This window comes from Varanus komodoensis, unplaced genomic scaffold (genome assembly GCF_004798865.1).
Source record: "Varanus komodoensis strain SLA01 unplaced genomic scaffold, ASM479886v1 scaffold1, whole genome shotgun sequence".
NCBI lineage: Eukaryota > Metazoa > Chordata > Lepidosauria > Squamata > Varanidae > Varanus > Varanus komodoensis.
The window spans coordinates 34,082,244-34,103,874 of NW_025335268.1; the positions used below are offsets into that span (position 1 = coordinate 34,082,244).

At 45.5% G+C, this 21,631-nt stretch overlaps 2 protein-coding genes across 2 annotated transcripts in view; one reads left to right on the forward strand and one right to left on the reverse strand.

Annotated features, from left to right (window-relative positions):
• The first annotated feature begins 515 nt into the window (after positions 1 to 515).
• Positions 516 to 15,443, forward strand: LOC123026173 (solute carrier family 22 member 2-like). The gene is made up of 11 exons (XM_044435913.1): positions 516 to 932; positions 2,531 to 2,634; positions 4,990 to 5,144; positions 6,824 to 6,992; positions 7,741 to 7,855; positions 9,585 to 9,691; positions 9,986 to 10,200; positions 10,943 to 11,051; positions 11,490 to 11,602; positions 13,004 to 13,103; positions 15,377 to 15,443. The coding sequence occupies exons 1-11, from the start codon at positions 516 to 518 to the stop codon at positions 15,441 to 15,443; spliced, it is 1,671 nt and encodes a 556-aa protein (XP_044291848.1).
• Positions 15,444 to 18,885: 3,442 nt separating this feature from the next.
• LOC123032659 (solute carrier family 22 member 2-like) overlaps positions 18,886 to 21,631 on the reverse strand; it is a 29,755-nt gene continuing 27,009 nt past the window's right edge. Inside the window, exons 9-10 of the mRNA XM_044448733.1 lie at positions 21,374 to 21,486; positions 18,886 to 19,294 (exon numbers count right to left, since the gene is read on the reverse strand). Coding sequence (XP_044304668.1) covers positions 19,170 to 19,294; positions 21,374 to 21,486 — 238 coding nt within the window. The 3' untranslated portion in view covers positions 18,886 to 19,169. The remainder of the gene's footprint in view (positions 19,295 to 21,373; positions 21,487 to 21,631) is intronic.

Consider the following 21,631-nt stretch of genomic DNA (forward strand, 5'->3'; position numbering starts at 1 on the left):
ATGTTACAAAAGTATGATATGATCTGTATGCCATGGTCTAAACCTGATCAACACTTGCAGACATAATTATAATGTTCCAATCAGGACTGTTGTGGGGGGGGGGGTCCCAAAGTGAGGGGCTCCCTGCATCTGCCCTTGGCCATACTGATGGTCCCAGTCCTCTCTCATTCTTCATCGGAGCCCCACACATAAAGGATGCCTTGCGGAGGTCCTCCAAGAGCACATGTGCCCCAGACGCCATAATCTCTCTGGTCTTGGTTCCAAGGCTAGAAAACATGGAATCAGCCAAGCGACTCACAGAATGTGTGGGACATGAGATTCCTGAATGGTGTGAAATAGCGCATTAGAAATTCAGGCTGTAATGCATGGCTTGTCAATTTACAAAGTGAATTAATTACTCCATGGTGACTTTTGGTCAGATCGGGTACTGCTACTTTAAATAGTTTCCGTGCCAACAAAAAGCTGGAAGATGCACACAAGGCTTTTCTTTTCAATGAGTTGCTTCAAGTGCAAGGATGCCAACATTAGATGACATTTTGGAGCATATTGGGGAGTTTGACTTGTACCAGAAAAGGGCATTTTTTGTCCTGTGCTTGCTTTCTGCTGCCTTCACACCCATCTATGTAGGCATCGTCTTCCTAGGTTTTATACCAGAGCACTACTGCCGGAGTCCTGGAGTTGCCGAGCTAAGAGACAGATGCGGCTGGAATCTTGTGGAGGAACTGAATTACACAGTTCCCCAGAGAGAAACCCATGGAGACACCTTCACGGGTCAGTGCAAGAGATACGATGTGGAGTGGAACACCACCGAGCTGAACTGCACAAATCCACTGAACTTTTTCACCCCGGAAACAAACGTTAGCAGCATTCCCCTTATTGCATGCCAAGATGGTTGGCTTTATGACTCTCCAGGATCTTCCATTGTGAGCGAGGTAAGAACTGTTACATACATTATTGGTCACTTCCTAGCAGGCAGCACCGTTACGCACATCCCCCCCACTTCAAGGGGTGAGACATTTCAAGGTTTCAGCACTTAGCTCTTGCCTCTTTTTCAGCTCCAGCTCCAAGCTCAGTCCTAGCACAAACTGGCTACTATTCACATTGATTGCTTCTAGCCAGACCTCTGAATTAACACTTTCCATGGGAGGGGGGAGCCTACCTATGGCTATCTCTGAGGATATGCCAAATGAAAGAATGAAAAATCTCAGGTGTCTGAAGAAAACATGTTTCTTTTGCCCATAACATTTTTTTGCAAATATTTTTTCCAAATATTTGCAAATATTTTTTTCCAAAATGCATTGGACCAAAGAAATATTTTCCTTCCTGCATCTTGGATTTTTTAAAACTCCCTTTCACTTGGCAACTTATTATTACCTTCCCCTTTAGTTTTTTTGGATAAACTTGCCCAGCCATTTGTACCCACTGTAGCAATATCTTTTTACAGACACATTCCCAGAGTTGGGGGACCCTTAAGAGCTCACTCAGACTAAACAATGTCAATATACAGCAATACATCCCAGTGTGGTGTGGTGGTTAAGAGCATGAGGTTGGGACTCAGGTGGATTCTAGACCCTCCCCTCAGTCATGGAGCCAACTGGGTGACTCTGGGCCAGTCACAGACTCCCAGCCCAGCCTAGCTCACAGGGTTCTCATTGGGGGGATAAGAGGAGCAGGAGGAGGAGAATGATGTAAACCACATTGAGTTCAATGTTTTTTTAAAAGCTGGATTTAAATCTAATAAATAAATAAGTCTCGGTGAGGCAGCCCACACAGGGGGATAGGTGGGGACTGAGCTTTTGGAGTCACAGGACCTCTGTGCTGAGACTCCAGAACTCATATTCCCCCTCACCCACAACAATGTTGGGAGACCATAGAATCGTTCCCTAAAACAACCTCTAGTGGTGTTTTTCAACACTGCCATTAATGTAAATGGTGGGGCCAGGTTTAGCTGATCTTAGTCTCCTTTCAAATTTGTATCAAAAGTGAAATCATGAATTTGTATGAAAAGTGAATAATGACTTATTAAATTCCATTGATCTAAATATAATTCAGTCTGGACCAAGCCATTGTTTTTAGCTGCAAGTCTTGGGAAGGCTTTTTGTTTCTCGTTCATTTACTGCTATTATATGCAATAACACACACACCCTTCGATACTAACACTGGTATAAAGTGATATATAAATGTTTTGTATATTCTCTGATACTCCAGATTGAGAAATGATGCTTGCTTTGGGGAGTACTCAGCTATGTTCCAAGAAGGGTGATTTGAGAAATGTGGGATTGATTTGAGAAAAATGGCAGGTTCTTTAGAAGCAAAGAACCCTCAGAATGATGCTGGAATTACAGGAGAATGGGTTGCATCCTGACTTAGGCATGCTTAGAGAAGCCTCACTGAAATATTATCTAACTCCAAGCTTTTTTTTCCTAACACCTTTTCAAACAAAGGAAGAAAACTATCATTGGGGGTGATAACAGAATGACAGGGATATATTTTAATGTATTTTCTTTGATCTGGATGTGTTTCTTTTCAGTTCAACCTGGTGTGTGGGGATGCCTGGAAATTGGATCTGTTTCAATCATGTGTGAATGTGGGGTTCTTCGTGGGTTCCATAAGCATCGGGTACATGGCAGACAGGTGGGTATTTGCTATCCCTTCATTAGGAATAAAGTCCTGAATGGGCGATATTTTTGCTGGGAAAATAGCCATTTCGATTGAATTTTGATACGAGTCAGTGTGGTGCAGTGTGTGGCTGGAGACTTGCAAGGTACAGGCTCTGTCCTGAAGCTCAAGTGGGTGACTTTGGACTAGTCACTTACCCTCAGCCCAGCCTACCTCACAGGGTTGTTGTTGTGAGGATAAAATGCAGTGGGGGATGACAATGTAAGCTGGCTTGGCTTCCTCACGAGGGGCAAAACCCAGGCTATAAAGGTAATGTAATAATATATTGAGAAACGGGATGCGGGTGGTGCAGTGGTTTAAACTACTGAGCTGCTGGGCTGGTTGATCAAAAGGTCACTGGTTCAAATCTGCACAACGGGGTGAGCTCTCGTTGCTCCATCCCAGCTCCTGCCAACCTTGCAGTTCGAAAGCATGCAAATGCAAGTAGTAAAAAGGTGCCACGGTGCTTAGTCATGCCGGCCACATGACCACGGAGACTGTCTGCAGACAAACACTGGCTCCCTCGGCTAGGAAATGGAGATGAGCACCGCCCCCAAGAGTCAGACATGACTGGATTTTAATGTCATGGGGAAACCTTTACCTTTTACTAATATATTGAGATAGTCAAAAGATTTGCACTGGTGCAAGATCTCAGCTGTGTAGCTAGGAAGTGACCACCCTCCCATTTTGCCTGGTGGCCTCAGATGACATTTTAGCACTTCTCTGCTTTTGCCATGAACAGCAGGCTTAGTTTAGAGTCAGTGAGTCCACTGAGGGACTTCCAGAAATGATGCTTTTATCATGTGATTGCCGTGCCTCATTCAGGAATTACAAGTTGTCTCTCATAATCCTCCCAGATCTTCGTGCTTCTATTTTTTCTTGTATTACAGAAAAAGGAGAACAAGATGCAATATTTGCGTCATGAGTTTTACTAGGAACTCTTTGTGTGGAGGCTTCTCAGCTGGGACAGTTTTCATACAAAGAACTAAGCTTAAGGAGAAAGCTGAGTTTTAAGAAAGCTGTTTCAAGAAAGCTGCCAGAGGGACACTAGAAACAGGGTTTCCTCTATCATATCACCTTCAATTCTGAAAACTATTTTACCAAACCTAGGAGGGAGCTCCCAATGGCCAGAACATGCCAAACCAGGTGTTGGTGGGGAGGCCACATTCCGCCCTCAGTTGCCTTCTGAAAACCAGCAAGCATGGGTTTGTTAGAGCAAAGAAACAGGGAGAAGAAAATTAATTCTGCAGGGGTGACTTATGAGGCGACAATAATCCAATCAAGCAGGTGTAGCTGTTTTGTAGAGCATTTTCCTTTGTTTTAGACAGTGAATGGATGGAGATATGGAAAGGGATTCTTTTGCTTTGGGGGCAATCCAGTTGTCCTCGCAGCAGATGCTCAGAAGCCCCTGAATTTGGAGGCCTCCAGGGATTCAGCACAAGGCACAGGAGGATCCTGGCTGCTGCTTTGCCTTGTGCCCTGCAGCTTATCTAGAGCAGTGGTTGTCAACCTTTCCACAGCTGGGCACTGGCAAAACCAGGAAAACCACCTCGGGGACCACTGAGGCAGAAGCAAAAAGCACCATACCCATAATACAGTAGTCTTTGTATTAGTTTCCAAGCATAATACCAAAAAATGAAAATTCTCCAAAGCAGGCAGAAACCAAGCAACAAAAAATGCCAACAACAGAACAAAAAACCAAAATTGGCACAGTGTGGCTCCCCGTTCCACCAGCTGTGTCTTCTCTTCACAGCCACCCCCCCCCCTGGGGGGCACCAGCACACCCCCCGGAAACATGATGGCAACCAAGGAAGAGGTGGTCGATCACAGCCACCCCCCACACCAGTCTGCAGAGAATGGGATGTGGCCTTCCCATGGACTAGCAGGAAATCTCTGGTGGACCAGTGCTGATCCACAGATGGATGGTTGAAAACCACTGATCTATATGGCCATTTTGGGCTGCCTAGATTTAGTACTAGGGATGGGGAGGAAGAAGGCTGGACACCTGCTGGAATTGGCCCCTGGCCTCAGCTTCCTCCTCTCCTCACTCTCCAGCATGATCCCTTCCCTGTCTGAGGTCGATGGGGCTTGGGAAGCAGCTGGTGTGGCTTGGAGGACCCCCGCACTCAGACCCTCAAGAATCCTATGGTCTCGTGTCAGAAGGCACCCTCACTTAAGGACTTTTAAGGCAGGCTTGGTTTCATCCCATAATGGCTGCATCTAGTAGCAAAGTAATTCACCTTTTTATCCTTTCCATTTCCATAGCATCCGTTACAGTGTCCCTGCTCTCTCCTATCTGTATAGTAATGCTGGTGTTATTCTTCTCCATAGGTTTGGCCGTAAACTGTGCCTGTTAGTCACCATCCTTATCAATTCCGTCTCAGGCGTTCTCCTGGCTGTCGCTCCGAGCTACTCCTGGGCTGTGGCTTTCCGGCTGATACAAGGACTGGTCAGCAAAGGGGGCTGGTTGACAGGCTACATCCTGAGTAAGGCTCTTTATGGTAGCATCTTCAGGGAATTAAAGCAACCTGTTCCAAGATCCAATAGTTTTCTTCTACTACAACTAAGATAGGTGGAAGTCTCGGCAGAGAATGCAGGGAACATGGAATTAAACCTAAAGTACAATTCTATGTGAAAGTGTAGTGGAGGGGGCCCCTTGGGGGGGTCAGAGCACCCCCACTTATTTTGGAGGGGGGCCTTAGGTGGATCTCTGGATCCCTGAAGCCAGGGTCCCTTTCCCTCCCCCACCATCTCTCAAAAGAGTTAATTTTCTAGGTTTGTGGCTGGCAGCTGCCACTGTGTTGGAGTCCTGAATTTAACGGGTTAAGAACGGGATTTTTTTTGGCAGTTCCCAGCAGTTCCTGGGAAGTCCCTATGTAGAGAGGCCTGCCAGGTATGCACATGTGTTTTCTGTGACCCTTTCCCTCATGGCCAGCCAATGCTCCTCAGCAACATGTGGTCAGCTTGCCTTTGCTGCTCCAAAAACTACCTCCTATCCCCCTGACTTCTGCTCCCAATCCTGGTTATTCATGCCTTTCCTTCAGTTGGGAAGGACTGAACAGGCAGAAAGTGGCTTCAGGATCACAGGAAGCTCAAATTTATTTTTTGCAAGGAAGTAGTTAAGTGTCAGTTGTCGCAGCTAAGTTTCACTTCTTTTTGCAGAGCAGGCTGGAAGTGGTTTCTTGGGGATGCGATTCTGATGGGGGTGGCTTTGATGGGGGTGTGGCTTTGACTAGCACGAAGGGACATCCCACTTCTAAATTTGCCACTAGCCATGGATCCTATGTTTGGTTGCTCAGGTGTGAGCCTCATTGTGGGATCAATGGGGCAAAATGCAGACGAAGAAGTTGTGAATTCATAGGCCACTCTGTAAATGGCTGCACTGGTCCGACTCGCTCACTGAACTAGGAACTAAAAAAATAAAACATTAAATATTTCCTTCTGGCAGTGGCAATTTTATTCTCTTATGCAATGCCTTTACCTGCTTTAGCATCTCAAGAAGATACCAACCTTCAGGTTTTGGTCATATACGTGTTAATTTAAGTGGGTGGACAACTTGTGGTCCTCCACTTACTTTCCCCTAGAAGTTGCATTTTCCCTCCCTATTGGTTATGCTGACTGTGACTCATGAAAACCATACGCCAAACCATTTGGAGGGCCCCAAAGGCAATGAACGAACAGTTAAAGATCATTGGGAGTCCTCGTTTCACCTTACTGAATGCAATATCGTCTGATAATGATACCAAATGCAAAGTCAATGTTTAACTTTTCTGAGATATTCTACAACCATTCCACTCAAGCCGATGAGATGTACCTTCAGGACTTATACTGTATCTGATGCTTTTTACATATTCTTCATGCTCCTAGGAAACAATTCTGTGTATTTCGTGGAACTTTTAAATGTGCATAGGATCGCAAACTTAGAATATTTTCTGTCTCTCTGAGTAGTAAGGGTAATTTAAAAAATCAGGTGTTTACTAAATGTTGTTGATTTTTATAGGAAGATACTCCCCATCACTTTGTCTACTTTGATAGTCCAACCATTTGCTTTAATGAAAAACAACTCCTACTGGATCTTGATTATATGAAATCTGTATTTATGAGGTCAAAGCTATGAGGGAAGCCACCCTTTCCCTATGCTAATGAAGTATTTATCTTTTTAAAGTCACAGAATTCGTTGGCTTGAATTACCGAAGAACAGTTGGCATTGTTTACCAAGTTGCATTTTCCGTTGGACTCCTTGTCCTGGCTGCCATTGCTTACGCGCTTCCTCACTGGAGATGGCTGCAGCTCACCATTACGTTGCCAAATTTCTTCTTCTTGCTTTATTACTGGTAAACTCTATTACAGCCCCCAAAAGGAAACAGAAGGACATAAACAGAATATGGGCATCAGAAAGCAAAAACAACTGCATAATGATAGAGACCGAGCTAAGGGCTAAATCTTATGGCTTCCCAACATGGTCTGGGAGGCCATAGGATTCTTCTGTGTCCTAACTCAGATCATGTGATCTCAGAGCTGGGACTCCAAAGGCTGAGCCTCCTGCCCCTCAAACATTACAACTTGTCTTTGGAGGGAGGCGGGAATGGGCTTTGCTGGAGCTCTGGGGATGGGAAAAAGCTGGGACCACAGATTTACACAGATTCAGATTGGTGCCCCAGACTCTTTCCTTCCACCTCCCAATGCTAAATTTAGCTGATAATGCCCAGGTTTGGAGACTTATGAGCATCTGCTGTGGGCATCCTCAATACCTTATTTATCTAGGAACAGCACACTTGTTACCTTCAACCTTTGTTTTGATATGCCATATGAATTTGATCGTGAGAGTGGTTCGTATATTTTAAGTACGTCAAACTGTGACAAAAGAGAAAGAACAATTAGACATCAGATAGCATTTACCCACTGCATGGGTTTCAGTACAAAAGGAACATAGACTGGGCGTGGGATGATTGGCATTCCAAGTGTATCCTCTCACCTAGCTCAGGCTAACTCTCATTTATCCCTAACTTTGTTTACCATGACTATTATACAGAGGATGCATTTTGCTATCATCTAACAATACCTAATTCATTGGCATTACAGGTGCCTTCCAGAGTCCCCAAGGTGGCTGATAGCACAACGGAAAAGTGACAAAGCCCTGAAAATTATTAGACGCATTGCCAAGGGAAACCATAAAAAGCTACCACTTTCTATGGAGGTAATCAGACCAATTACAGTGTTATAATCCACCCGCTCCAGGAAGTAGGTGTCTATTTCATTAATCAGTTTATAGACATCATCAATTACATTTCAATACCACCCATAGCCAAAGCTCTCTGGGTGGTTTACAACAATAATCATGACCTGATTTGCATGTCACAGCAGCATATTGAGTTAATTAGACCATGATTTTTAGGGACATGTGGAGTATACAAGCCATGCTCAGGAGCTTATTGATACCCCTTTCAAAGACCATTAACATGAAATCTGAACCTGGAAACCTTGGGTTGTTAATGTTTGTTAATGGGTTAGGTCTGGATAGTTTAACCCATAAATGATGCAGTGTCCAGGTTTGGATGCCATGCTAATTACATATGTACTGGGTGCTTGTAGATTGTTGTTGTTGTTTTTAAACTGGAAATGGCTTGCATGCTTTGCATGTCCCCTGTAAATTATTGGTTAATTAACTCACAATTTGTTACCATAACATGCAAATTGGCCCTCTATCTAAAATGAGCACAAAAAGTGGAGAAGCCTCTAGCTCCCCTTTCTGAAGTAGTTGGCAAGTCTGGAATGTGTTAAAAGGTGGAGGGCACTTAAAGGCCAGAGAACACATTGTCAAGGGGAAGCTATTGCCCCCCTTTGGATGCACCTATTTTGCCACTTATTCAGTGCTTTTCATTTGACCTTTCAGTAATTTGTTCCTGACAGCCGTGCATCAGTTAGCCTAGATGCAGTCTCGCTATGTCAGTTTCCATGTATGTTACCTACTCAAATTCCCTACTGCCTTGGACAGCCAAAATACACCAGAAGATTACACATCAAGAGCAGGCATACCAGCCAGCTATAAGAGAATCCTTACATGTGTGTGAAAAATGACCACAAACACTTTAAAAAAAAAAAATTATGAACACATGCACAATTTGGCAGGACCAGTGACTGCGGCTCCAAAGGGCCACCTGGGCATCAGTGCAAGAGTCATCTCTGGTGGCAGCAAGGGCAAACTCACAAAAGAAAGCAGCAACGGTTGCCACTGTTCCCTGCAACCCACCGTGAAATTGCTCTCCTGGATTTGGATGACGTGACAACCCACAGTGGATCAAATACTCCGGGTGGCTTGTTGCTGAAAAGTTAGCCAACCAATGAGAAGTGGTCTGGGTAGGGATCTCATAACTACCCACCATGCATACTAACCCATGATGGGTTGTCATGTTGTGCAAGCCAAGTCAAAAGGGGCTGGTATTTTGTTTAATCATTTGCCTTTACGGATTCAGGACTCAGCAAGGAGCACTTCACCTTTATTCATTTACCAGAACCTGTGGGCAGGTTTACTTATGACTGAACAGAAAAGGCTGCCTGCACTGTTTTTCTTTTCATGGATGAAAGCAGCAGGTCAAAGATGGACATTTTACTGTTAAGTGAAAGCAAAGCTTTCCAGGAAGAGGACCGGAAAATCTGTGAGAGGGTCAAACACATGCACTGGCTCATTTATATCCATGAGCCACATGTGCTTGTTTTTAATCCACGATATAACTTTCCGGAATATAACATTTGTTATGATGCAGAATAACATACAGTAAACAATGCAAGTTTTAGGGGGAATTCCAAATTTGGCAAAGACATTGCCCTTAAACAAAATCCCACTGAAGGTTTTGCAAAAATTCCTGAAGCCAGAATATGAAAAGCGTCCCCCATGCGACTGGCTCTTGCTTTGTTTGCTCTTCTAGAACCTGCACCCTGAGGAAGAAGTGGGTGACAAGCCACGCCCTTCCTTTCTAGACTTGGTGAGGACACCACAGATAAGGAAGCACACGCTCATCTTAATGTACACTTGGTGAGAAAAGCTCATTAAAAAAACCTTCCCAAGAAATGATCCCCCCACCCCAAGATTACGCTCCTTGGTCATGCTCCACCCCCTCTTGCATATGCAATGCAGAGGGAATCCCCGCAGAAACAGAGAGCTGGTAGGATTCCCCTTCCACAGTGCTATTTGCATGGCCGTTACTTTCAGGAAAAGACCCGGGTGCACTTTCCCTACACAGCAAAGCGACCCCTCCCTTTGGGATGATATTAGAATGAAAAGCGGGCATTAAATTCCATACAATAAAGCAATGTGTTCTACATCTAGGTTCACAAGCTCAGTCCTGTATCAAGGCCTCATCATGCATGTGGGAATTGCTGGCGGCAACATTTATCTGGACTTCTTTTACTCTGCTCTCGTCGAGTTTCCAGCCGCTCTCATCCTCATGCTCACCGTCGACCGCATAGGCCGCCGCTATCCCTGGGCCGCAGCAAACCTGACCGCAGGTGCCGCCTGCCTCGTCACAGCCCTGATCCCCGAAGGTGAGCTCTTCAATGAGGCACCTTAGCCGTCTGAGAGGGGTGCTTTAAACATCTATCTCTTCTCATTATACGTTTCCTGCCTTTTTCCTGCAGGGAAACCAATATGTGGGGTGTTGAACCTTTTGTTTTGGAGGGGGAAATCAGCTTGAGAGAAGATTTTGAACAGAAATGACTAGCAGGAGAAAGGGTCACACACCCTTTTCCATCCCACCCTTTCTTAGTTTCTCACTGGCGCTAACAAGCAAACCGCATTCATTTAAATCTGCAGAAACGTTCACAATTGATGCCCTGCAGGGCGTATTTTGTGCTAGGCGTCTATGCCAAATGGAAACATTAAAGTGGGGTTTTGGCGCAGGGTGCTGGATCTGTCATCTTTGCTCTTGTACATGCAATGCTTGGATGACACAGAAAAGAAAGCCCAGGGCAGGACTGTCTGGCCACTGGATGACACAGATGCCAAGAGCAGGGGCAGCCTGGGGCGAGCAGCCTTGTGGGAGCTGGAGGGCTGCCTTGCCTCCTGCGAGACCCTCTGGGGACAACACAAGTAGGAAGGGTTTGTGCCGGTTGTCTCATGTGTTTACACAGGCTTGTTTGATCACTATCTAAGGGGTTAGGCATTCCTTCCTCTTGCAAATAGACACTGCAACTGCAGTGTGTGGGGAGTGTGAGAGTCAATGTGCCGCTTGCACAAACAGGAGCCAGGAAAACGTCCAGCCCGTGAATACCTTCCATGTCTTTTCAGATCTCTATTGGCTTAAAATGACTGTTACCTGCTTAGGCAGGATGGGCATCACTATGTGCTACGAGATGGTCTGCTTGGTCAATGCAGAACTGTACCCAACCTTCCTCAGGTGAGTGCGCCATCTCCAGATACTTGGGGGTACATATGAGGGCATCCCTTGCCCAAGCCCCAGTGGGCACTGAGACACTCCCTGCCCCTCTGCTCCATGTCTCCATTTGCATCTGCGGTTCTTTCTAGTGTGCCGAAAAGCTTGCTGCCACCGGCTGCTATTGATCCTCATTCCCTCTTTCTTCCTTGCGGCCGGCTGCACAGGCAGAGGGGCAGGGAGCAAGAGGGCAGTGACCTCTTCTGCCTCTCCGTCTCACCACCCCACCATCTGGGCCAGGGCGAGAGGCAGGGGAGCATGCAGATTGCAGCTGTGAAGAAGAGGAGCAAGCCCAGCCGCTCCTGGGGTGTGGTGGCTGCCCAGCCATGCCTGGTCTTGATGCTCGCTCTGCTTGTGCATCTGCCATTTGTTAAAGATTACAGTGATCCCTTTTTTTAAAAGGAACTTGGGGGTCCTTGTCTGCTCCTCGATGTGTGACATTGGAGGGATCATAACGCCATTCGTTGTCTACAGACTGGCAGAGATTTGGCATGAACTTCCACTGATTGTCTTTGGTAAGAATCCGATTGTGTTCTTTTAGGATGAATGGGGGTGGAACATTTGTGCTAGGGCGCTGTCTGGAAACAGCTGCAGGTGTAGGCACACCTAACAGTGGGGCAGCTTAAACAGAAGTTGACGGTGCACTTGTAGATTGCTCCTACACAACTGAGCAACCCTTCTCAACCTGGGACCTCTCCAGATGATTGGGACTGCCATCAGAACCCGCTACTCTGGCTAATGGCCAGAAATGTTGTCTGAACCATCTGGTGGTCATCTGGGCAAGGCTATGACCGGGGAATATTGAGATTTATAACCCAAATCTATCTACTACTTCACCAGATACATACAGTCCTTGGTTACTTGCTTGATATCAGGGTTTGGATTCCTTCTTTTCCTCAGTGGTTTCTTGGCAGGACATCCTGGCGTCATTTATTTGGCCCTTTGCTGGCTTTTTTTAAGGTCTCCAATCTTAAAACAATAAAGTACCCTAAATCCCACTGTCAGAAATTTCTGCTCTTCTACTAAACAACTCGGTTTAATCAAATGTTACTCTTGGCTGCAAGTGCGTGGCTTGTTTTGCTTCTATTTGCACAAATATGGGAGGGAAGGGAGTCGGAGTGGCTTGTTGCCCAGCACCCTAAGAGTGTGGAAGGGGAAGGATGACAGGGCCAGGAGATACGAGAAAGCTGCCAGGGTGGAGCCAGTGCTTGGCACCCTGGACTCACCGCGGGGCTTCTGAGGTTCCATGTCGGTTTCCTCAACACCCCTGCGCCTTTGGGCTTCTAGGACAGTGTGGGAGATAAACATGGCGCTCCAGCCATGCTCGGAGCTCTGCTGCCACCACCATCTACACTGATGGGGCTCGGCAGCATAGCAGGGCCCAGCCATAGGGCACCTTGCCCACCCTTGCCTCAGACATGGAACCAGCCTGGAGGGCGACTGGTTCCCTGGATATGGGAGCCGAGGGCCTTGAAATTCACAAACACACCTTCAGGTCATTGTAAGGAAGCCCGAGGCCTGTGAACGCAGCTTAGGACCCAGCCTCTGATTGCTCATATCCTTTTCCCTACATCCAGTAATGCTTTATTTCATCTGGAACTGCGTTGGTACATAAAGAATAAGTTTCATCTATATTTTTACTGGGGTAGATTCCTCAGAAACTACAGCTAGTTTTCTTCTCTAAGGAGGATTCTGGAGAAAAATGAGTCATGGAGAAGTGATGTGTGCAGAAGGGAGGAAAGGAGAGCCAGCACTGTCATTTCCTTGATCGTGGTTTAGCCATGCATTTCGGACATGACCAGCATGTTCCAGAAGTGCATCAATATGCCTTGATGCCATGCTTAATATATTGACATAATCTGGCAGACTCATAAGGTGACTCCAGTTTTGCTTATGTGTGTGCTATGTGCTTGAAGCTGTGATAGGCCTCATCGATGGTGGCTTGGTTCTGCTGTTGCCTGAAACCAAAGGAAAACCTTTGCCTGAAACGATCAAGGATGCTGAAAATATGCACAGGTATGGCTCTGCATTATACACACCGCAAGAGAAGCTGCACCTCAGGCCCATGGGCTGAATCCAGCCTGCTTGGAGATCCCAAGGAGGACAACCTCCCTTGCCCAACCACAGTTTTTTCCCAGGTCAAAAAGGTTGACTCCCAAGGCTTAGTTACTATCAGTAAGAGTTTCAGGGTGAAATATGCTGAAATTTTTGGAAACTGTTGCCCTACTTCACCCACTTTTGCTTTGCCCACTCCTGAAATGAGACCCTCAAGGGTGTTTGTGAAATTGAATTCAGCCCTCTGGATGAAAGAGGCTCAAGAGGGTATGAGAACCAGCATGGGGTAGTGGTCAGAGTGCTGGACTGGGACTCAGGAGATCTGGGTTCTAGTCCCCACTAAGCCATGGAGCTCCCTGGGTGGCTTTGGGCCAGTCACTGATTCTCAGAGTGACCTATTTCATAGCATTGTTGTTATGAGGGTAAGATTGAAAGGAAAGGGGGAATGGGGGATATAAATATAATAAAATAAATGGACACTCCTGCTCTTCAGGGAGTGGCATTATCGGCAAAGAATATGATCTTGCGGGCATCAGCGGACACAGTAAATGTGTGCTGAGTATTTCTCCCCACCCCCACCCCAAATTTCATGGGACCATTCAATCATCTCCCACAAAAGAGGCAGTGGTAGACTTTGGGTGCAAACAAATTTCAAGAATGGAGGTGGGAGGGGGAACAACCTTGTCTTTTAAATACCGGGGAGTCCATGTGCCCTTCCCCTTTTTACACCCATTCAGAAAACTTTGCCATGGCTTGAAGTGGCAGCTTGGCTGGTCTTAGGAGCCCAGGCACTTCTCAGGCTATGTAGCACCATGCCCAGGAGCAACCAAGAAGGTGCTGGATGATCAAGCAACCTTGTGTGTGCGTAGAAGGGGGGAAATCCTGGTGGTCTGACCACCCCTCTCTAAAGATCATTAGCATTCACTTGCCTCTCCAAGACTAATGCAGACCTCAAGGGGCATTTTGCTTGCCCCCCACTCACTCCCCAAACAGCAGAAATCCGCCTGAGCCGGCATGACTGCACAGAGCCAGAAAAGGAGCCACCAAACTCTGACTTGGGGAGTACCCCCCTCCTCTTCCATTCAGGGTCTCCGATGTCAGTGGAGCTGGCACCTGCAATGCAGGACGCCCACAAGACTGACTTTTTCGTGGGGTCTGCCAGTCTCAGGGCCCCATCCTTAAGGCAACCACAGCAGCGCATATTGCACAGCCTTGTCCCCTTCTGAGCCTCTGCCAATGAGCACCTGCCATGGTGGCTGACCTGGTAGGCGGCCGGGCCAGGCCCTTCAACCCAGAGGACCCGTTGGGCTGGTTGTGAGCTCTCCCTCCTGCCCCATTCCACAGCTTGTGGCTTTAGCAGCTTCTGGGCCTGAAAGCCTTTTAAAATGCCCTGCAGTCTTTGAGTGATAAGACACTGGGCCACTGGAGGACCACTTCCAGAAACCTTCCATGGGTCATAGCATGACCGCCCTCTCCTGGGAAGACAGCTGGAAATGGGGCAATGTTCTTGGGATGGGGCCCACCAAACAGCACTTTGCCAGAAAGGTTCACCCATGGTGCCAAGCTTGGTAGCTCACTAGGCCGCCCCATAACTTCGGACTATGGAGTGCTCAGATTGGACTGTAGAGCCTGGAAGCCGACAGCAACCATTAGGTCCCCAGGCCAGGTGTTCTGGGACTGCAAACACAGATGCTCATCCAAATCCAGCTGCCTCTTAGTCAAGAGAGTGCATTTTGCATCCAGTTCTGTGCCGCCTGTGCCCAGATTTTGTTCCTGAGCTGCTCCATACCAGCTCCCTTATGCAAAGAAGGAGCTACAGAGGACCTGTAGAATAGGATGAGAAAGGTGTGGCTCTTTCTTCAGATGCCAGCAGGACCTGCAGAGGGGCAGATCCGGCTTGAGACTTTCAGAATCAGCAAGGAAAAGCTTATCTCATGGCCTTGTTGAAAATTGCCTCTCCAAAAGTTGCTATTTGCATCTGAGGAAAACCTCCATGGGCATATCTATTCTGATGCAAACTATAGAGTTTGGAGGGCTGACCGGGATGGTAACTGTGTGGGGAAGGGTTACCCCACCCCCTTCCCAGCTGCCCTGGGGACAAGGGGTGCATTAATGGCAAGTGCAGTTTGGCCAAAAAAGGTCATGGTGACATTTATTTAGTTGAACATTCTCTGGACATCAGAGTCTGATTTCTTTTATCCTTTTACACTGCTCTTCTGGCTTTATTTCCACAGTCAAAGAAGGCCAAAAGAAAAAATGATTTATCTTCATGTCCGAACCTCTGATGCAGCACCTAATTAAAGACAGACAGCTGCAGTGTTTTCCCTTGATGAAACGTGAAGGAAAATGGAACATGAGGGTGGACACAAACACAACCCTCCAAAGCATTTCAACCTTTCTGTACCCTTTGAATCTTTGTTCCCTTATGATTCCAGTGTTTTGTAAAGAATTCTATTGTCCTGGAGCGAGAGAACCCTGTGGAGCATAGAATAGACAATACCTCCCAGTGGCCTAAAGAGGCACACAGTTTCTGGTAGCCAACTTTAAGCAAAACGAAAGGCATGAACAGCCAAACTCAAACATATCTAAGCCCCATATCTATGTATCTAAACATATCTATTAATTTAAAAGGAGACAGTTGAGAGCATGTACTGAAATTAATAAGAATTAAGTATGCTCAACTTTGGCTGGATTATGCCACAAATTTCCAACAGCTTAGGTTAGCTAAATAACTATCTTTCAAAAGCTGCATACTTCTCTTTCTGCATAGTGGCCTTTTAAGGGCCTTCTTTCCTGAAGATTTCACCACACTGAGCTAAGCTAATAATAAAGTTCAGCCAGGTAAAGAGAGCTAGTATGTACTCGTTTACTGAGGGCCTTCAACCCAGAGTTGGCAATTCTCTAACTCTGGATTTCCCAAGGTTCCATTTCTGCTCCTATTTCTCTGTCCATATTGTTTTGGAAAACAGAATTGCAATCCTAAATATCCACACTTGGATGGAAATCTCATTTAAGTTAGTTGAATTTACTTTGTGTAAATGTAGGTTCTGGATATGGCATACCAAAAGAAGTCTGAGATCTCATGCTTATAATAAATAATCAGGTTTATGGGAAGAAATGCAGGGAAGTCACACTGATGAATGATAAAGGCTTTTGACTGCCAAATGTTTTAGGGAAAAGGTTACAATTTGATTAGCAAAGGAGAGACCCACCCCTACATGATGAAATGCTGATTGTGGTTAGGAAAACAAGAAGTGAAAGTGAATGGAGCCCCCCCCCTTTTTTTTTTACAATACTTTTGTTTCAATCAAATACACAGGACGTTCCTAAAGACAATGGATGTCCTTTTGGCTAGACACTGCATTAAGAGTACCAGTATTGTTTGACATACATGCTCACCCTTTCTTAACTCTGGGCACTACCCAGCCTAAATTGAGTGAATTTTAAGTCTCACTGATGTCAACAGGGAATTTGGGTAAAATCAGAGCAATGGGAATTGAGAATCCCCCATCAGTTGGTTTGAGTTGCTTTGTGCCCTCACTTTAACCTTGTGAGTGCGTCATCTCATGCGTGTGTACAGATACACAGCAACAACCCTCCCATTTTCATCTGTCTGATGACATACAAGCTGTTATCCGAGCTCATACCATACAATAATAAATCAGTGCGGTGCCACAGTGGTTTGGCTGTTCTTATTTGGCGCGGGTTAATTGGTGTCTTGTGCAACAGACGCTCTTGGTTGTGTAGTTCTCTTGGGGGCAGGTGTGGGGAGAAAAGTGCCTTTCTGCTCAACCAAGCATAGCACATTATTTATCATGACAAGCTACATTGTGTCTTCAGATCCAATTGCTGTAAACGCATCAACAGGACAGGTGTTCCAACAGTAGCAGATATTTCCATCCTGTTGATACCTACACATGTGAAAAGAAACGTAATGAAGGGAAGTGCCAGGAGGCATGCACAGAGCCTGCGATGTGGAAAAAGAAGAGGACAAGGCACTCCTCAAAAGCCAACAAAGTTTACTGAAGGGGTCACATTAGTATCCCATTTTCCTGTCATGAAGGCCAGAGCCAAAATTCATACTTTCAGAGAAGTATAATTAAAAGTGGCCACTTGTGTTTTGAAGAAAGAGATGATGGGAACTTCCAGAACAAATAGCCGGGGGGCGGGGGGGCGTGCAGGGAACGATGAGAGAAATTTGGAAAGGTATGCATGGTGTGGACAGAAGATCACTACACCCCACCCTAGCAATGCCCTTCAAAACAGCAATACAGTGGTACCTTGGCTCACGAACTTAATCCGTTCCAGGACTCTGGTCGTGACCCAAATTGGTTGTGAGCCAAGTTAAATTTCCCCAAAAGGTTCAATGTAAATAAGGTTAATCCGTTCTGTAATTTTTTTTTTTTTAATCGGAAAAATGTGAAGTAAAGTGACAAAGAACAACAAAGATCATGGCCATCTCCCCCACACCCACACCCTGAGCAGGAGTGTGGCCATCTCCCCACCCTCCCCCCTCCCAGCACAACCATGATCATGCCTGTCATCCCTGCATGCACCCGTCATCCTGGCGCACTGGGGGTGGGGAGAGGCGGGCGCGATTGCGGGCGTGCTGGGGGGGGGGGGACAGGCGCGATTATGCTGGGGGGGGAGGGGGCCGGGGTTGTGGTTGTGCTCCTGCAGGAAAGACGGGCGCAATCATGGGCATTCCCCCTCCCCCGCACGATTGCAGCCATCTCCCCACTTGTTGGGGGGGGGGAGATGGGCGCGATTGCGGTTGCCACCCAATGTGGAGTTCGCAGCCTGAGTATGAAATTTTTGTTTGCAACCCGATTTGGTCGTGAACTGAGGTGTTTGTGACCTGAGGTACCACTGTACACTGTAGTGACAAGTAGTGACAAGGCTCGGCCATGTCATGTTTAAAGATACCACCGCCCAGAATAAAATGTTCAGACTTTGCCCACTCCAAAAGTTGTCAAACACCCTTTCTTTTCATTGGAGGATAAACGGTCTTGTGAAAGCTCCCCAGACAGGCGTGTCTGCGTGCATGTGCACATGTTCATGAGTACCTGTGGGTGTGCAGATATTTTTCCCAGCTTGAAGACAGATAGACAGATAATGGTCTACTGAAAAAGTCTTTCGGATGAAGCAAGGAAGGGGCTCTTTCCCAAATCTATCATTCCATTGTTTTACTACTTTTACAAAGGCATGCTCATAGAATGTTTTGACTCTTACAAAAGCCCCCAAATTGGTTTACAAATGGATGGCATGCAATGAAAATTGAAACTAAGACCTGAAAATCAAAGGAGTATTGTTGAATTAAAACCACTAATGTCCAAGTCTACAGTTCTGCATACAAGCAAACCTCAAGTTTGTCAAACTGTTCCAAATTCCATCTCATGTGCATGTCAAATTGCAATCTGTGTGTATGTGCATGTGTATTTTCCAAGTGTACACATCAGTCGTGCACATTTGTGAAATACATACATTCTTCTCCCTTTGAATAAAGCACGTCCACTTGCATTTTTCAGAAGTATTCTGGGTGTAAGCATGCTGTTGAATGCTTTGGGAGTAGGGGTGTCCAGGAATCACCCAAGCGGGCGCAGAAGCATACAGACTTCAAGCACAGATTGCATTCAAGTCTGTGTTCAATTAGGAAAGTGCAAAAAGGGCAAATCCTCATCAAAAATGAATGGAAACAAATTTTGCATACATTTCTAGGTGGGTGAAACAAGGATGCATTTACTGCCCTCCAAAAAGGCATCTGGGACAGGGCTAGTCTCATCGATTTTTTTTCAAAAATGCCTTTTCATATGTTATATGCTGAATTTACTATATTCCTCAATTTAACAGAAACACAGGGGATGAAAATATATATTTATATTTTTAATAGTTTCCTTTATAGTCACTAATGAAAGTCCTTTCAGTTTTATCTGTGCCTTTCTAGCCAAGGTAGTTAGCAAAGCTGGGCTTTTATAAAGAACACTTGAAAGCAAATGTGTCAAATAACATTTAAACTTGAATTTGGCCTTAATTAAGCTGTTTCTTATGGTACCGATGAAAGTTTTCTACATCTTCAATTGTCTCAGGCAAAGTTCTTCCCTTGGTCTCAGGCAGAAGTAGCACAGATCCTGCAGCAATTAAACCAACTACAGCTACCAAAGAAAAGCACAAAGAAAGAATGTTAGAAACCTTCATATTATGCGTCATTTTCAGAGATGCACGCTAAATCAGCATTCCCCAACCTGTCACTCTCTGGATGTGCTTGTCTACAACTGCCGTCATTCTCTGTCCATGTCGCCCTTAGTGCTGGCACTGGGACACAATTAGTTCTGCCCTTTGGAATGAATGCTGAACTAGTGTCTACGGCATGAGGGCAGATCATAAGCTTTGGCTGGTGCACCATCTGGCCAGAAATGCACCATCCATTGCAATATCCATATTCTTGGAACACTCGGGACAGATTGTTGCTCTGTGTAACATGTGGGGCTTCTGTCTGGGATGATTGCTCAGAAACCTCAGCTAGTTTGGAATATGGCAGGTAGATTCCAGCTGGCATATGCCAGACTGAACACAGAATCAAAGAATCATAGAATAGTAGAGTTGGAAGGGGCCATGAAGGCCATCAGGTCCAACTCCCTGCTCTTGCAGGACACCACATCACACCAACCCACTGAGATGGCTGTCCAGATTCACCTTGCATGTCTCTAGTGTGGGAGACATAATTTCATCCATTTCACCATATCTACATTATTTAGCAGTATATTTCTGGGCATTGGTCAAGATGCTGGGTTGTAGCTTTTAAGCCCTATTCAGCTTATGACCTAAGTCATAGGTCTTCCATTTGAACATGTCCAAACATTCAGTTTGGTTCTCATGCTCCCCTCAATCTCCTCTCCTCTCTCTCCACTCCTGACCAGTCTTCAAAAGGTTAGGTAAGGGACTAATACCATTAACTTTTAGTTTTAAGGTTAAAACACTTTGTAAGTGTCTTGAAGGCCTTTAATTCAGGCCCTGTTGCTTTTATCCATGCCCTAGTAACCTCTTGGTTGGACTACTGTAATGCACTTTACGTGGTGCTGCCCTTGAAAGCAGTCTAGAAGCTTCAACTGGTGCAAAATAGAGTGGCCAAACTGCTAACAAGGACCGGTAGCAATAAACATACAAAACCAGTCATCTATTAGTTGCACTGGCTGCCAGCTGAAGTCCAGCCCAGCTTCAAGGTGCTTGTTTTAATGTTAAGAGCCCTAAATGATTTAGAATCTGAATATCTAAAGGAACTCAATCCATATAGACTACCCAGGCCCTAAGATCTTCACCCAAGGAGCCACCTTTAAAGGATGCTAGGAAGGTGGATACCCAGCGTAGGGCCTTTTCTGTTGTGCCATCCCGTTTGTGGAATCGGCTCCCCAAAGAATGTGTACCTTCTTTGTACACATTTCAGTGCCTGGCAAAGACTTTTTGATTTTCAGAGTATTTTAACTGTCGATAGTCTTAATTTTATTTTATTTCTAATTTAGGTTGGTATTTTAATTGATGAATTTTAAAATTTTAATCATTATTTTTATATAAGATGCTGTCTAATCTGGTTATTGTATGAAGTCAACATGGTTGGTGCTTTTGCTGATGGAATGGGTGTTTTTATTGGAATTGATGTTTTATTATTGAATTTGTTTTGTTTGATGGTTTCCAATTGTTGTAAACTGTCCAGAGAGCCATGTGGCTATAGTGATGATCTAATAAAAGCTTGAAATAAATGAATGAATAAATACAATTTATCTCTTTTTGAAAGGTGTTTTAGCTGACTGAGGCCGTTGCTTATGTTGATCTCATTTGCACATTTGTCTTATTTTGATTGAGTGAGTTTTACAGCACCCACTCTGGAGACTTCTAAAGTAGAAATATGGTGTGCAGCTATTTTAAATAAGGTAAAACAACTTCAGCAGCAATCCCCTGATACCTGGGAAGGTGTCCTGCCAGGGGCCATAAGATTAATTAGATCTCCACTCCCCACACCAGCCCTAGAACTGATCACTGGTAGATCATTGGTTTCAAAGGGAGGGAATCTGTTCTTTAAAAGAGGAAAAGGAAGAATAGCTCTGGCCAGGAGAGTGAAGCCTCTAACCATTGCAGACTGGTTAGAAGCTTCAGCATTGGAACTCTCTGCAATGCTAGGTAGGATTGCCCTGTCCAGCATTAACTTTCTCTAGCAACCATGTTAGAACATTACTTACCAAATACTATGAGAGGTAGCTGGTCCCAGATCTCTGCCAGTCTATAAACAACAAATGGGGATATGATTCCACCAAAATCACACAAGGAGGAACACACCATCACACCAAGGTTCCTGGATAAAAAAAGAAGTGCAGGAGGCGGGGAGACATTAAACGATTGTTAATCTAGACTGCAAATCCGGCAAAAGGTTGCTTGCTTATTGGCTATGGTGTCTGCCTCATACATTCCCTCCATTTTCCAGACCAGGTAGGACAATT